The sequence below is a fragment of the Pleurodeles waltl genome, chromosome 9, assembly GCF_031143425.1.
Source record: "Pleurodeles waltl isolate 20211129_DDA chromosome 9, aPleWal1.hap1.20221129, whole genome shotgun sequence".
Taxonomy (NCBI): Eukaryota; Metazoa; Chordata; class Amphibia; order Caudata; family Salamandridae; genus Pleurodeles; species Pleurodeles waltl.
In genome coordinates, this window is record NC_090448.1 from 64,762,683 (window position 1) to 64,780,601 (window position 17,919).

General features: G+C 46.4%; 1 protein-coding gene across 1 annotated transcript in view; it reads left to right on the forward strand.

Moving 5' to 3' along the window:
- Positions 1–17,919, forward strand: part of NR2C2 (nuclear receptor subfamily 2 group C member 2) — a 418,562-nt gene that overhangs the window by 145,527 nt on the left and 255,116 nt on the right. Inside the window, exon 4 of the mRNA XM_069206302.1 lies at positions 4,517–4,619. Within this exon, the coding sequence (XP_069062403.1) occupies positions 4,517–4,619 (103 nt within the window). The remainder of the gene's footprint in view (positions 1–4,516; positions 4,620–17,919) is intronic.

The following is a 17,919-nucleotide window of genomic DNA, read 5'->3' on the forward strand; positions in this document are numbered from 1 at the left end:
TCCCTGGTTTCACTATAACAGAGATCATGCACCCCCCCCTTAGATCATAAGGGAGCTCACCTACCCTCAGTAATTCCTCATACATCGCAAGCAAGGGGGCAGTTAGGAGGGAGGCATATTTCTTACAGAGTTCCAGGGGAAAGCCTCAGGTCCCAGCATCTTCCAATTGGGGAGTGACTTATGGCCTTCACAATCCCCCCTGCTGTGATGGGCTTCTCGAGGTCTTGTGTGTCTTATGGCCAATAGACTAGGAATTAACAAGTTTTCCACAGTGGGGTTTAGGTGCTCCGCAGTGGGCAAGGGATGCCTTATCCAACAGTTTCTGGGAAATCGGCAGCCTCTTCAGGTCTACCGTGTGTCTCGCCTGGGTGGTAGGATTTGCTGCAAGAGCCTCCTCCAACTAACACAACTTGTGCTCTAGGGTTGTGACCTCCCTGTATTTGCGGGTCCTGGCAGTGGTCTGATCAGACTTTATCTGCCCGCTGAGTGTCATCTTCATGGCCTCCCATAGTATGGTATGGAATTCAACCAAATCGTTTTGGTGGTGAAGTATTCTGAGATTTGGTTACGGAGGAAGTCCTCAAATTCAACATCTGTCAGCCACTAAGCGCTACGTCAAAAGTGTTGCAGTTGTTGGCGCTTGGAAGACCTGAGGGCAAAAGTGATCGGGTTGTGGTCTATCAGTGTGCGAGGAAGGACGCAGGAGTCAATCAACCCAGCTGTATTCTTTGAAGGTATAAGGAGATAATTGAGTCGGGCAGATGATTTGTGAGAGTGGGAGTAGAAGGTATATTCCTTAGTTTGTGGGTGAAGCAAGTGCCATGTGCTCGACTGAGCCAGGGAAGAGGCCCATGCCACTAAGTCGTATGATCGGTGCACTGCGTGATTGTTGGAGTCTAGCTGGGGTCTAGTACTGAGTTAACGTCGCCCCCTAGGAAAGTGGGATCAGAGGAATTGAAGGAGCAGGGATGCAAGACCCTTCAGTGTTAGGGACACAAGCGTAGGGGGTAAAAAAAGGAGACAATAATTCAGTGACACATTATGGTGACAAAGTAAGGCATCACAGTGGTATTTTATAACCAGCAGGGGGGAAGGCGTTTATGCAGGAGATCGTCCGTGCCTCTTGAAGGCGGCAGGATAGCTGGCATGGTAAACCCAGGTGTAGCCCCCACTCTGTAAAAGAGGACAATGGTTGTAGGAAAGTACCATCTTGCCTGGCATGTTACCCCCATATTTTCACTGTATATATGTTGTTTTAGTTGTATGTGTCACTGGGACCCTGCCAGCCAGGGCCCCAGTGCTCATAAGTGTGCCCTGTATGTGTTCCCTGTGTGATGACTAACTGTCTCACTGAGGCTCAGCTAACCAGAACCTCAGTGGTTATGCTCTCTCTGTACAAATTGTCACTAACAGGCTAGTGACCAATTTCACCAATTTACATTGGCATACTGGAACACCCTTATAATTCCCTAGTATATGGTACTGAGGTACCCAGGGTATTGGGGTTCCAGGAGATCCCTATGGGCTGCAGCATTTCTTTTGCCACCCATAGGGAGCTCTGACAATTCTTACACAGGCCTGCCACTGCAGCCTGAGTGAAATAACGTCCACGTTATTTCGCAGCCATTTACCACTGTACTTAAGTAACTTATAAGTCACTTATATGTCTAACCTTTACCTGGTAAAGGTTGGGTGCTAAGTTACTTAGTGTGTGGGCACCCTGGCACTAGCCAAGGTGCCCCCATATTGTTCAGGGCAAATTCCCCGGACTTTGTGAGTGCGGGAACACCATTACACGTGTGCACTATACATAGGTCACTACCTATGTATAGCTTCACAATGGTAACTCCGAATATGGCCATGTAACATGTCTAAGATCATGGAATTGCCCCCCCAATGCCATCCTGGCATTAGTGAGACAATCCCATGATCCCACGGGTCTCTAGCACAGACCCGGGCACTGCCAAACTACCTTTCCTGGGGTTTCACTGCAGCTGCTGCTGCTGCCAACCCCTCAGACAGGTTTCTGCCCTCCTGGGGTCCAGCCAGGCTTGGCCCAGGAAGGCAGAACAAAGGACTTCCTCAGAGAGAGGGTGTTACACTCTCTCCCTTTGGAAAAAGGTGTCAGGGCTGGGGAGGAGTAGCCTCCCCCAGCCTCTGGAAATGCTTTGATGGGCACAGATGGTGCCCATCTCTGCATAAGCCAGTCTACACCGGTTCAGGGATCCCCCAGCCTGCTCTGGCGCGAAACTGGACAAAGGAAAGGGGGGTGACCACTCCCCTGACCTGCACCTCCCCTGGGAGGTGCCCAGAGCTCCTCCAGTGTGCTCCAGACCTCTGCCATCTTGGAAACAGAGGTGCTGCTGGCACACTGGACTGCTCTGAGTGGCCAGGGCCAGCAGGTGACGTCAGAGACTCCTTCTGATAGGCTCTTACCTCTGTTGCTAGCCTATCCTCCTTCCTAAGTAGCCAAACCTCCTTTTCTGGCTATTTAGGGTCTCTGCTTTGGGGAATTCTTTAGATAACGAATGCAAGAGCTCATCAGAGTTCCTCTGCATCTCTCTCTTCACCTTCTGCCAAGGAAAAGACTGCTGACCGCGCTGGAAGCCTGCAAAACCGCAACAAAGTAGCAAAGACGACTACTGCAACCTTGTATCGCTGATCCTGCCGCCTTCTCGACTGTTTTCCTGGTGGTGCATGCTGTGGGGGTAGTCTGCCTCCTCTCTGCACTAGAAGCTCCGAAGAAATATCCTGTGGGTCGACAGAATCTTCCCCCTGCAACCGCAGGCACCAAAAGACTGCATCACCGGTCCTCTGGGTCCCCTCTCAGAACGACGAGCGTGGTCCCTGGAACTCAGCAACTCTGTCCAAGTGACTCCCACAGTCCAGTGACTCTTCAGTCCAAGTTTGGTGGAGGTAAGTCCTTGCCTCCCCACGCCAGACTGCATTGCTGGGTACCGCGTGATTTGCAGCTGCTCCGGCTCCTGTGCACTCTTCCAGGATTTCCTTTGTGCACAGCCAAGCCTGGGTCCCCGACACTCTAACCTGCAGTGCACGACCTCCTGAGTTGTCCTCTGGCGTCGTGGGACCTTCTTTTGTGACTTCGGGTGAGCTCCGGTTCACTCTTCTTCGTAGTGCCTGTTCCGGCACTTCTGCGGGTGCTGCTCGCTTCTGAGTGGGCTCCTTGTCTTGCTGGGCGCCCCCTCTGTCTCCTCACGCAATTGGCGACATCCTGGTCCCTCCTGGGCCACAGCAGCATCCAAAAACCCTAACCGCGACCCTTGCAGCTAGCAAGGCTTGCTTGTGGTCTTGCTGCACGGAAACACCTCTGCAAGCTTCTTCACGACGTGGGACATCCATCCTCCAAAGGGGAAGTTCCTAGTCCTCTTCGTTCTTGCAGAATCCACAGCTTCTACCATCCGGTGGCAGCTTCTTTGCACCCTCAGCTGGCATTTCTTGGGCATCTGCCCATTCACGACTTGAGTGTGACTCTTGGACTTGGTCCCCTTGTTCCACAGGTACTCTTGTCTGGAAATCCATTGTTGTTGCATTGCTGGTGTTGCTCTTCCTTGCAGAATTCCCCTATCACAATTTCTGTGCTCTCTGGGGAACTTAGGTGCACTTTGCACCCACTTTTCAGGGTCTTGGGGTGGTCTATTTTTCTAACCCTCACTGTTTTCTTACAGTCCCAGCGACCCTCTACAAGCTCACATAGGTTTGGGGTCCATACGTTATTCGCATTCCACTTTTGGAGTATATGGTTTGTGTTGCCCCTATACCTATGTGCTCTCATTGCAATCTATTGTGACTGTACATTGCTTGCATTGCTTTCTATTGCTATTACTGCATATTTTTGGTATTGTGTACATTTATCTTGTGTATATTTGCTATCCTCATACTGAGGGTACTCACTGAGATACTTTTGGCATATTGTCATAAAAATAAAGTACCTTTATTTTTAGTATATCTGTGTATTGTGTTTTCTTATGATATTGTGCATATGACACCAGTGGTATAGTAGGAGCTTCACACGTCTCCTAGTTCAGCCTAAGCTGCTCTGCTAAGCTACCTTTTCTATCAGCCTAAGCTGCTTGACACCCCTCTACACTAATAAGGGATACCTGGACCTGGTGCAAGGTGTAAGTACCCCTTGGTACCCACTACAAGCCAGGCCAGCATCCTACAGTGGTTACCTAGCAAGTGGGTCTCTTGCAGGAGCACCACAAGAGGGGAATGGTGTTTCAAGTACTGGAACACTGCATCTTGTTTGTTTTTATTGCTCAGGCCATTAATGCTCCAGGAAAGGGCAGTGAGTAGGTCAGTAGCGTCTGTCGTGGGGGAGGCTCTGCATCCTTTACTTACTGTAAAGTGTGTCATTTTCTCCAAAAATAATTTACGAAGATTTGATGAGTACAACTTTGTCCTTTCTGATTCAATTTAATGTTCAGCTCTTGACATTACTGGTACTCCACATACTGTGTTTTAAGACTTAAACTGATTTCCTATTGTTTTTCAGATTGTGACAGATGCAGCCTCTGTGGAACGGTTGTTGGGTAAAACTGACTTACAGCGGCCACAGATCATAGAATACTGTGTAGTTTGTGGTGATAAAGCATCTGGTAAGTAGTATGAGTATGATTCAAAAACCTATAGTGTTTTAGATTTTTTTAAATCTCGCAGTGGGGGATAGATGTTTGTGTTATTGGAAGAAAAGTGTAAGAGAAATTCAACTTAACATTTTCAGATTAACTTGCTTAAATACCATTTAATAAAGCTTGCTTCTTTCTCAAGGGATCCTCATGAATAGCCAAAAGCACTAATTAGTCCCTCCCAAGCACAGGATCTAGGAGCACTTTAACAAAATATATTTATATAAACTTATATATACCTACACAATACGTTTCTGTGGAAACGAGTGCCACCGTAATGACAATAATTAAATATGCTGCCTGTGGAGTGGCTACAAATGACCTAATTTATTTTAATTTTAATTTTAAAAACATTCAATGTAATAAAATAGTCACTAAATAAACAAGCAACAACAGAAAATCTTTCACAAACCTTTTTAAAAGGGCAAGAAAAAGTAATGAAGTGCAGTGTTATCGGGCTGCTGTGCAACTGCGTACAAAAACTGACACTGTGCCCTTAAGGGCCTCACTGTACCTTCTGTATCTAAACATCTTGTGAGTACTGTGTTTTTCAATGCAGAGACCTTTTTATTTCTGAATAACTGTGACTCCATCAATTGCATGTTTCTAGTATGTTCTTCCGTACTGCAAATGCATCATGAAGTGGTGATAATCAAGTATATGCAAAACACGTTCATAATAGGTGAATATCTGTGTAACTGTTTAGTTTACAAATGTTCCACAAGTAGCTGCGAGAACACTCTCATGCACTATGTTTTTTTGTTTAGTTTTGGTATTATTCTGGGGGTGTCATAAAACACTACGACCATTCCCATTCAGATGCCACTATTTTCTTCACTTGTCTTTTCAGATGTTTCGGTTTCTTTCATAAAAGTGTGACATACTCAGAAATGTATTTTTAAACATTTCTGTTACCTTTATCTTATTGGTTTAGATTTTCCTTTTTTAATTTTAGACTCTTCTATTTGTTTCATAGAAAGTGTGAATATTTAAGACATCCGTAGATGTTTGCATCATGTCCACTTATTGTCTAGGATGGCATGTTTTTATTGTTTAAAGTTCTGGAATTTTCAGACATACCTAAAAATGTTAGAAATGTCTGGATCCTATGCATGTCACCATACTCCTATAACTTTCTACAAAATATAAGATAAGAACGATACTCCGATCATTTAAAAACCCCAGGTATCAGCCTATAGTTAGAAGAGAATACCTCACATGATTGAGATAAGGATTGGCATAGTTCCAACTTCAACTTTAATCTAAAACATCTCCTGCAAGGCACCTACGAGACTCCATGTTAGCTCCTAGCATCTATTGCCGGGCTGCTTTTGTTCTTGAACAGATGCAGTTGTCCTTGTCCCTGTGCCCGGAATAGCAGGAATGCAGTTTAAGATAGAACAACAGACCTTGTTGTTTCAAATCAGGTGTTCACACCTCCTCTGAAACTCAAATAGTAGGTTTATTATTTTCTGATTCTTCTCAGCCTAGCATAGTGCCCAGAGATAGCAGAGAGAGGGTGTTTGTGCATCCTTCAGGATTCCTATTTTCACATCCCCATAAAAATAAAAAACACAATGAAATTGTGTGGTAGACAACAAGCTCTTCCAGTTCAAAGTCCTAACTTTCATGGGGAAGTCAGCTTCTTGTATATTTGCAAAGTGGATGATTGTTTCATAAGCATATCTGAGGAGACAGAAAATCTTTGTCTATCTTTAGTTAGATGACTGGCTAATAAAGGTGGCACCATTGGAAGATACTCAAATTTGTGTGTAAACCCTGTCCTGATTGGGTTTTCAAGTTAGCCTGAAAAAAGTCAAAGGTAACTCTGGTACAAAGGGTAAACTACCTAGGCACAATCTTTGATACTCAGGTCACAAAAGTGTGCCTTAAAAGGAGAGAGAAGCATCTATCCATCTGATGTGCCAGGGTGTCCCAGTTCAGACGCTAGTCATAAATGACCCTCTCCATGGATGAAGTGCTCACATGGACATTTGAAGACACAGGGTTTGTGGTCAGACAGGGTAAAAAAAGCTACCATATCAACCTCCTAGAGTTGAGAGTAGTGGAATTTGCTCTGAGGTCATTCCTGCCTTCGTTCATGACAAAATCCTTGTTGATTTAGATGGACAAAATGATAACAATGTATTACCTGAACAAACAGTGAGGTGCCCACTGAAGACCGCTATCCCTTAAGTCTCAGGCCATATGAAAAGTGCTCACTACAAGGAAACTAATGATCTCAGCAGCCCACCTCATAGGCATTAAAAACATAGAAGCAGACAGACTCCTTCAGTCGTACGAGTTAAGAGAACCACAACTGTGTTATAAACAAAGTTGTAGAAGCAATTTATTAAAAATGCAGCTACCCCAAAATAGACTTATTAGCAGATGCAAAACAAAAAACAAGCACTCCAAAATAGACTTATTTGCAGACGCAAGAAACAAACAAGCTTTGGAAAAGTAGATAGGTTTCACCTGTGTGAGGGCTGTTGGCTTTGGCAATGTGTTTTAGAGATTTTGTACTCCAGTGTGGCTGCTGTTCAGCATGGCTAAAAGTTAGTGGCATGGATTGGGAGAGATAAATAGGGTTACATTGGAGTGGTGTAGATTGGGATAGAGTGGAATGGGGTAGACTGGAGTGGAGTGGGCTAGAGTGGATTGGAGTAGAGTAGAGTGGGGTAGATTGGGATAGAGTGGTTGGAATAGGGTACACTGTAGTGGGATAGATTGAGCTAGAGTGAGGTAGACTGAAGTAGGGTAGATAGTAGTGGAGTAGAGTGGTGTAGATTGGAGATGAGTAGGGTAGATTGGAGTGGGGTAGATTGAAGTGGGAAAATTGGGTAGATTGGTGAGGCAGATTAGTGGAGTAGTTTGAGGTGGATTGGGGTTAACAGGGGTGAAGTGGGGTAGAGTGAAGAGAGGTGGGGGACATTGGGGTAGAGTGGAGTGGAATATATGGCAGTACAGTGGAGTGGGTAGATGTAGTTGAGTGGGGTAGATAAGGTGGGGTGAAGTAGACTGGAGTGGAGTTGGATAGATTGGAATGGAGTAGATTAGGTGGATTTGTGTAGGGTAGATTGGAATGGAGTGGGGTAAATTGGTTTGAAGTGGGGTGCAGTGGAGTAGGGTTGAATGAGGTAGAGTAGCTTGAGTGGTGTAGATTGGAGTGGGTTTGAGGTGTGGGGGAGAGTGGAATGGGATGGGGTAGATTGGGGTATGTGGGGACATTAGAGTGGAGTAGATTGGTGTAGATTGAAGTGTGGTTGATTGGGATAGGGTAGATGGGGTGGGGTAGATTGGAGTGGGGTGGGTTAGGTTAGGTTGGAGTGGGATGGGGTGGGGTGGGTTAGATTGGATTGGAGTGGGGTAAATTTGAGTGGGGTGTGATAGATTGGATTGTGGTAGATTGGGGTAGATTGGAGCGGGGTAGATTGTAGTAGAGTGATGTAAATTGGGTGGTTTGAAGTGGGGTAGATTGGAGTGGTGATGGGTTATATTGAGGTAGATTGGAGTGGGGTTGATTGGGTAGACTGAAGTGGAGTAGATTGGGATGGAGTGGAGTGGAGATTGGAGTGAAGCGGGCTATTTTGAGGAAGAGTGGAGTAGGGTGAATTAGGGTAGATTAGAGTGGGTGGATTGTGGAATGGGGTAGTGAGGCAGATTGTAGTGGATTGGGCTAGATTGGGTGGATTAGAGCAGGGCAGATTGGAATAGAGTGGGGTAAGTTGGAGTGGAGTGGGCTAGATTGGAGTGAAGTGGGGTTGATTGGGTGGAGTAGAGTGAGGTAGGTTGGGGTAGATTGGAATGAAGTGGTGTGGGGTAGACTGAGTGGAGTGGATTGGGGTAGACTGGAATGAAGTGGGATAGATTTGGGTAGACTGGAGTTCAGTGGAGTAGATTGGAGTGAAGTGGGGTAGAGTAGGGTACATTGGAGTCGAGTGGGGTAAGTGGTGTGGAGGGGCATTGAGTGGAGTAGAATCCAATGGAGTGGCGTATTGTGTAATGGAGGGAGTACCATAGAGTGGAGTGGTGCCGATTCAAGTGGCGTAGCGTGTCATTCAGTGCCTTAGAGTGGAGGGGCCTAGAGCAGAGTGGTATGTCAGAGTTGAGTGTCGTAGAATGGAGTGGCATAGAGTGAAAGGGAATAGAGTTGAATAGAGTTTTGTAAATTGTTGTAAAGTGGAGTGGCGTAGTGTGGAGTATGCATAGTGTAGTAGCACACTGCCATTACAGACAACACATTTTCTGTTGAAATAACCATTACATTTGCACCGACATACAGATTTACTGCGCAAAAATGATGTGTGGAAATGTCATCACTTAGTGTATTGATGTTTCTGATGGATACAACTACCTGTGGATTCCTCACCTTGTGAATTCCCCCAATGCGCCAGCATTCAACGGAAATTTTCTTCTTAGCTCCCCACATTGACGAGGACTTTACAATTGCACAGCTTTGCACGCGATCTGTCTGGCATCATCGTGGCAATAAGAAGTCCTCGCCAGCATGCTGACGTCAGTTCCCTTTTTTCCTCCCCTTCGACGCTAACGGTTTATTCCTACCTCTTGACAGTTACTGTTTTGAGGAATTGTTGTAGCACGTTACAATGTTTCCACTGAAAAAATCGGGATTGAATCCTTGTACTGAATGCGGGGGTCGCATGTCGGTGACGGATCCTCATGACAAATTGCTTGTGACGCCTGAGCTCAGACCATGACATGGAGGAGTGCGTGTCCTGCCAGCGGATGAACCCAAAGGCCTTGAAAGCTTTTCTTGGCAAAAGCTAAGAAGGAGCAGAGAGGTCACTGAAGATCAAAGGGGAGGGAGACATCATCACATAGATCCTCGAAGTCGCATAAGAAGCGGCGCCAACACGAATCTCGACGTCAGTCTTCCAGAGATCGGTTCCCTCTAAGACGGCACTGCACGGCGTGGGAGATCAGCCGTACAGTGTCTCCTCAGCCTCAGAGTCCACAGGCTTCTCCAGCGCCGACTTTGATTGAAATCTCTGAGACCCCGGAGAGCCCTATGGCTCAGTTTTCTTCTGGGTCTATTCATGATCAGGATTTGGGTGTGCAAGTATCGGAGTTGGTTCATACATCTCAGGAGGAGCATAGGTTTCCTGCCTTCCCGGCTCCGGGAACGGATCCTTCAGCGTTCCTCAGTGCTATGTTTAGCATATTTAACAGAGCTATGGCCCCTTTTGGTGCACTTGCTGGTCCCATGGGTCCATTGGCATTCACGCTGGGTTCGCCGGCACCATACAAGCAGGCTCCGTTTGTACAGTTTTTTCCTGGTGAAGGGGCTGGCTCGGCACCAATGACTTCACCTCCTCTACCCCGTATGATGATGCCGATGGCGCCGACGGAGTCAATTCCATCGCCGGATGGATCCTGATCGACCCACAGTGTCTCACCTCCCTCTCCTCCTTCCGAGGGTCCATCTACATTGAAACCGGCATCGGCGATGTTGGATAATTTTCTGTCGACGCCGCGTTTGGAGTCCAGGCTGAGGTCAAGAAGGAGGGTCTTGAGACTATTGGAGGACTGTTGGAGGAAGAGAAAATTCCTGAGCCTTGAGGTGAATTTCAGCACGTCGACTCTGCTAGTGGTCTGGATACATCCCCTGGAGGAGAACAGCGGAGCCTTTAACTGAGGTGTTGCATCCATCGGCTGCGTCCTCTGAGCCTCTACTCCCTTTTAATGATTTCCTTACTGTGGCCATTTTAGAACTCTGGAGGATGTCTGCCATGACTCCAGTGGTTTCCAGGACTGTTCCTAGGAGATACAGAGTTGCTCCAGGAGATCTGCAGTTTCTGTCACAACATCCAACGCCTGAGAGCTTGGTGGTGCAATCCTCTTGTTCTGCACGATCTGCTCCTGGTTCGTTCCCTGCGACTCCGTCTGATAGGGAGTCTAAGCGTACGGAACAGATGGCTTAGAAGTGATTCTCCTCGGGCAGTATGGCCTTGAAGTCTCTTAATGCTACATGCGTGCTGGGAAGGTATATCCATGCCCTGATGGACTTGGCAGGAGCTGCTGTGTCAAGATTGCCTCAGGATGTGCAGTGGCATTTTGATCACCTCCTGCTGGACAGTCAAGCAGCAGCAAAGCAGATCATTCAGTCTGGCTTGGACACTGCAGATTTGGTTGACAGGGCTATGGGCACTTCTGCAGCAACAAGGAGGCATGCTTGGCTCAGAGGTTCTGGTTTCTCCTCTGATGTTCAGGCTACGCTGATGGACCTTCCTTTTGATGGCGAGAAGTTGTTTGGGACCAAAGCCGACTCATCTTTGAAACGATTTAAAGAAAGCAGGGCTACTGAAAAATCTTTGGGACTCCAAACTTCATCGTCTGCACCCTTTAGGTCTTTTAGAAGATTCTGGGGTTTCGGCCGTGGGTCCTCTTTTCGTGGAAGGCCACAATCCAACATTCAGCAGCCTGCCAACCCTCTCTACAGATCTTCTAGGGGACCTGGGAGGGTTATAGTGTGAGGAGCCACTCAGCAGCCTTCCGCTTCATCCTCTTCCTCTGGGGGAGCCCATCAAGGAAAGCAGCCCTAGTTTTCTCTCCATATTCCAGCATGTTTTACCCGTAGGGGGAAGGCTGTTTCCTTTTCTCCACGAGTGGGAGTTAATCACATCGAACTCTTGGGTGCTGAATATAGTGGGAAAAGGTTATGCCCTTCCTTTTCAGGAGTTTCGCCCTCCCATACCTCCCCGTCATTTGCTTTGCACCGAAGATCATCTCCTGTTGCTTCAGCAGGAGGTGCGAGTCCTTTTGTTAAAATGTGAGTGGAGTTGGTGCCAGAGCAGGAAAAGGGTCAGGAATGTTATTCAGGGTATTTCTAGATTCCCAAGAAGGATGGTCGATTGAGGCACATCCTGGATCTGCGGGTTTTGAATCGGTTCCTCAAATAGGAGAAGTTCAAAATGCTGACCCTAGCTCAGGTGTTTCTTGCATTGAACAAGGAAGATTGGATGGTGTCTATTGACTTGCAGGATGCTTATTTTAATATCCCTATTCTGAAGTCGCACAGGAAGTATCTCCGGTTGGTGGTAGGGTCGCAACACTACCAGTTTCCGGTCCTTCTTTTTGGTCTTACTTCTGCACTTCGAGTCTTCACGAGGGGATGGCAGTGGACCGCAGAAGGAAGGGAATCTCTGTATTCCCTTACCTGTATGATTGGCTGATCAAAGCCAGGTCCGCAGAGCTCATGCTGCATCACTTGCAAGTGACAACCTAGATGTTGTTCTACCTGGGCTTTACAGTAAATGTGCCCAAATCTCACCTGGAGCCCTCTCAGCGCCTCCTGTTCATAGGGGTAGTACTGGACACAACATTGAATCGGGCCTACCCTCCTTCTCAGAGGACTCAGGACATGCAGGCGTTGATTCCAATGTTTTAGAATGGAGCGGCCGTTCCAGTCCTCAAAGGTCCTATGTCTGCTCGGTCTGTTTGCTTCCTGCGTTCTGTTGGTCACTCATGCAAGTTAGCACATAAGGGCTCTCCAGTGGCGCCTCCGCAAGCAGTGGTTTCAACACACAGGGGATCTTGAGGAATTGATAACGATATCCAGAGGCGCTGAAGTGGATCTAAGATGGTGGGCTGTGGACAGCAACCTTTTCCAAGGAAGGCCGTTTTGTCTACCATCTCCGGTGGCCACGGTGATAATGGATGCTTCCACTCTCGGGTGGGGAGCTCATCTGGGGGACCTGGAGATCAAATGTCATTGGTCTCCAGTGGAACAGATATTTCACATCAATCTGTTAAAATTACAGGCAATATGTCTGGCTCTCAAGGCCTTCCTCCCGTCTCTTCGCGGTCCGTCAGTTCAAGTCTTGACGGACAACACTACAGCGATGTGGTACATCTACAAGCAGGGAGGAGTAGGGTCATACCTTCTCTGCAGAAAGGATCTGGGGCTCTGGTCCTGGGCACAGCACCATCAGATTTGCATAGTAGCAAACCATCTGGTCGGAGTTCTCAACGTATGTGCGGACAATCTCAGTCTGCATTTCTCGGCCGATTACGAGTGGCTTCTCTATCCAGACCTGGTTCTTCACATCTTCCAGATGTGGGCATTTCCACAGATAGACCTGTTTGCCACTCAGGAGAATGCACACTGCCTGTCATTCTGCAGCCTCCAGTATCCGGTGCGGGGGGCATTGGAGGACGCGTTTCAGATGTCTTGGTGCGACCAGTTGCTTTACGTGTTTCCACCCATACGTTTGATTCCTCGAGTTCTGAGGAAGATTCTCCAAGATCGGGCTCAAGTCATTTTAATAGCCTCAGATTGGCCAAGAAGGGTGTGGTACACAGACCTTCTCCATCTCTCGCTGTGCCTGTTGCTCCGTCTCCTTTACAGAGTAGACCTCCTCTCGCAGTCGCAAGGGCAGGTTCTACACCCCCACCTCCAGAGCCTGCACCTACATGCCTAAAGATTGAACGGGGCAATCTGAGTTCTTTTTCTCTCCCTCCAGAAGTGGTGGATGTTATCTTATCGGCCAGGCGACACTCCACCAAGACGACCTATGCTGGCAGATGGGTGAAATTTGCTACTTGGTGTGGAGAGAGACAAATTGATCCCTTGAAGGCCTATTTGTCAGGTATTTTGCTTTTTGCTCTTTCCCTGGCACAGGGTTTAGTACAGTGGTGACAGAGAAGGGCTATTTGTCAGCACTGTAGGCCTTTCTTTGCCTTCCTGATCAGCCTTCCTTATTTAAGTCCCCTTTAGTTCTTAGGTTTGAATTTAGTTCTTACTTTTTTAATGGGTTCACCGTTTGAGCCTATGCATTCTTGCCCATTGAGACTTTTAGTTTTGAAAACAGTTTTCCTCACAGCTATCACGTCTGCTAGACGTGTGAGTGAGCTTCAGGCTCTTAGTGTGAAACCTCCTTTTACAACGTGGTGCTGAGAACCCGGGTGGCTTTCCTTCCTAAAGTAGTCACTCCCTTTCATCTGGGACAATCTATAACACTCTCGTCCTTTTACCCTCCTCCCCATCCTTCAAAGGAGGAGGAAAGGCTGCACCGCTTGGATCCAAGAAGGGCTCCGAGTTTCTACATTGAGAGGACAAGAGACTTTAGAATTGATGATCAACCCTTTGTTGGATATGTCGGCAAGATGAAGGGCAAAGCCGTCCACAAGAGAACCCTTTCAAGGTGGGTCATTCTTTGCATAAAGAAGGTTCCTCCTGAAGGTATTAGGGCCCATACCACCAGGGTTAAGTCTGCCACTTTGGCTTTAGCTAGAGGTGTACTAGTTGTTGATATTTATAAGGCAGCAACTTGGGCTTCCCTCCACACTTTCGCAAAGCATTATTGCTTGGACTCAGAAGTTAGGAGGGATGGCCATTTTGCACGTTCTGTTTTGCAGGACTTCTTGGTTTGACCTGTCAGGCACCCACCTCCGAGTGCGGGACTGCTTTGGGATTCTATTCATAAGGTGAGGAATCCACAGGTACTTGTATCCATTAGAAGAACAAGTTACTTACCTTCGGTAATGCTTTTTCTTGTCGAGACAGTATTTATCTGTGGATTCCTCACAGTCCCACCCGCCTCCCCGTTGCCTGGCTGGTCATACCAAGACTTCTTTTATTATAAATGTATATATATGTTTTTGGTGTTTCTATATAAACAGATATTGTGGTTTATATTTGGATTTGGATTGGCATATATTGTTCTTGTGAGGTCAGTATTCACCTGTTCGCCTCGAAGGCACGTAAAAAATGGTGAAACTGAAGTCAGCAGGCCGGCAATGACTTCTTATTGCCACAATGACGTCAGACGGAGTCGCTTGCGGAGCAGTGCAGTTCTGACCTCCTCGTCGATGTGGGGAGCTAGGAAGAAAATTTCCGTCGAATGCTGGCGCATTGGGAGAATTCATAAGGTGAGGAATCTACAGGTAGCTACTGTATCCACCAGAAAGAGTTACCAAAGTTAAGTAACTTGTTCGTTTTGATCCTATTCAAATATTTGTTTCCACCATACTTCAGAGATACAAAAAATGTGCTTGATTCGTGCTTTCCTCATTCTGATATATTCTGAAACATCAGCACAGTTCCTTTTGTGTGTTAGAACAAATAGCATCCTAAAACCCTCTCTTTTCACATGGGTACTCCTAAGGATTATCATATAAATTCTCTCACTCTGAAATCAGAGAAAGAAAAGTAAACACCAAGCTCCCTTGGAAGACAGAGCCTGGCATGTTACCTCTGTCTTTGACTGCACAGCAAATGTGACACAAAAAGAACAAGATTTAACCCCTTCGCTGCCAGGCCTTTTCCCCCTCCTGTGCCAGGCCTTTTTTTTGGCTATTTGGGGCAGTTCGCGCTTAGACCCTCATAACTTTTTGTCCACATAAGCTAGCCAAGCCAAATTTGCGTGCTTTTTTTCCAACATCCTAGGGATTCTAGAGGTACCCAGACTTTGTGGGTTCCCCTGAAGGAGGCCAAGAAATTTGCCAAAATACAGTGAACATTTTGTTTTGTTTTTCAAAAAAATTGGAAAAAGTGGCTGCAGAAAAAGGATTGGGGTTTTTTCCCTGAAAATAGCATCAACAAAGGGTTTGCAGGGCTAAAACCACAAGCTTCCCAGCTTTCAGGAACAGGCAGACTTGAATCAGAAAACCCAATTTTTCAACACAAATTTGGCATTTTACTGGGACATACCCCATTTTTATGATTTTTTTGTGCTTTAAGCCTCCTTCCAGTCAGTGACAGAAATGGGCATGAAACCAATGCTGGATCCCAGAAACCTAAACATTTCTGAAAAGTAGACAAAATTCTGAATTCAGCAAGGGGTAATTGGTGTAGATCCTACAAGGTTTTCCTACAGAAAATAACAACTGAAAACAAATAAATATTGAAATTGAGGTGAAAAAAACAGCAATTTTTCTCTACGTTTTACTCTGTAACTTTTTCCTGCAATGTCAGATTTTTTAAAGCAATATACCGTTACGTCTGCTGGACTCTTTTGGTTGCGGGGATATATGAGGCTTGTAGGTTCATCAAGAACGCTAGGTAACCAGAGCCAATAAATGAGCTGCACCCTGCAGTGGGTTTTCATTCTATACCGGGTATACAGCAATTCATTTGCTAAAATATAAAGAGTGAAAAATAGCTATCAAGAAAACCTTTGTATTTCCAAAATGGGCACAAGATAAGGTGTTGAGGAGCAGTGGTTATTTGCACATCTCTGAATTCCGGGGTGACCATACTAGCATGTGAATTACAGGGCATTTCTCAAATAGACGTCTTTTTTACACACTCTCTTATATTTGGAAGGAAAAAATGTAGAGAAAGACAAGCGGCAATAACACTTGTTTTGCTATTCTATGTTCCCCCAAGTCTCCTGATAAAAATGATACCTCACTTGTGTGGGTAGGCCTAGCGCCCGCGACAGGAAATGCCCCAAAACACAACGTGGACACATCACATTTTTTGACAGAAAACAGAGGTGTTTTTTGCAAAGTGCCTACCTGTAGATTTTGGCCTCTAGCTCAGCCGGCACCTAGGGAAACCTACCAAACCTGTGCATTTTTGAAAACTAGAGACCTAGGAGAATCCAAGATGGGGTGACTTGTGGGGCTCTGACCAGGTTCTGTTACCCAGAATACTTTGCAAACCTCAAAATTTGGCAAAAAAAAAACGTTTTCCTCACATTTCGGTGACAGAAAGTTCTGGAATCTGAGGGGAGCCACAAATGTCCTTCCACCCAGCGTTCCCCCAAGTCTCCTGATAAAAATGATACCTCACTTGTGTGGGTAGGCCTAGCGCCCACGATAGGAAATGCCCCAAAACACAACGTGGACACATCACAATTTATGACAGAAAACAGAGGTGTTTTTTGCAAAGTGCCTACCTGTAGATTTTAGCCTCTAGCTCAGCCGACACCTAGGGAAACCTACCAAACCTGTGCATTTTTGAAAACTAGAGACCTAGGGGAATGCAAGATGGGGTGACTTGTGGGGCTCTGACCAGGTTCTGTTACCCAGAATCCTTTCCAAACCTCAAAATACGGCTAAAAAACACGTTTTCCTCACATTTAGGTGACACAAAGTTCTGGAATCTGAGAGGAGCCACAAATTTCCTTCCACCCAGCGTTCCCCCAAGTCTCCCGATAAAAATTATACCTCACTTGTGTGGGTAGGCCTAGCGCCCGCAACAGGAAATGCCCCAGAACACAACGAGTCCACATCACATTTTTTGACAGAAAACAGAGGTGTTTTTTGCAAAGTGCCTACATGTAGATTTTGGCCTCTAGCTCACCAGGCACCTAAGGAAACCTACCAAATCTGTGCATTTTTGAAAACTAGAGACCTAGGGGAATCCAAGATGGGGTGACTTGTGGGGCTCTGACCAGGTTCTGTTACCCAGAATCCTTTGCAAACCTCAAAATATGGCTAAAAAAAACATTTTCCTCACATTTCGATGACAGAAAGATCTGGAATCTGAGAGGAGCCACAAATTTCCTTCCACCCAGCGTTCCCCAAGTCTCCTGATAAAAATGATACCTCACTTGTGTGGGTAGGCCTAGCGCCCGCGACAGGAAGTGCCCCAAACACAACGAGTCCACGTCACATTTTTTGACAGAAAATAGAGGTGTTTTTTGCAAAGTGCCTACCTGTAGATTTTGGCCTCTAGCTCAGCCGGCACCTAAGGATACCTACCACATCTGTGCATTCTTGAAAACTAGAGACCTAGGGGAATCCAAGATGGGGTGACTTGTGGGGCTCTGACCAGGTTCTGTTACCCAGAATCCTTTGCAAACCTCAAAATATGGCTAAAAAAAACATTTTCCTCACATTTCGGTGACAGAGAGTTCTGGAATCTGAGAGGAGCCACAAATTTCTTCCACCCAGCGTTCCCCCAAGTCTCCCGATAAAAATGATACCTCACTTGTGTGGGTAGGCCTAGCGTCCGCGATAGGAAATGCCCCAAAACACAACGTGGACAGATCTCAATTTTTTCACAGAAAACAGTACCTACCTGTGGATTTTGGCCTCTAGCTCAGCCTGCACCTGGGGAAACCAAGCAAACCAGCGCATTTTTTAAAACTAGAAACCTAGGGGAATCTAAGAGGGGGTGACTTGTGGGGCTCTGACCAGGTTCTGTTACCCAGAATCCTTTGCAAACCTCAAAATTTGGCCAAAAAAACACTTTCTCCTCTCATTTCGGTGACAGAAAGTTCTGGAATCTGAGAGGAGCCACACATTTCCTTCCACCCAGCGTTCCCCCAAGTCTCCCAATAAAAATGGTACCTCA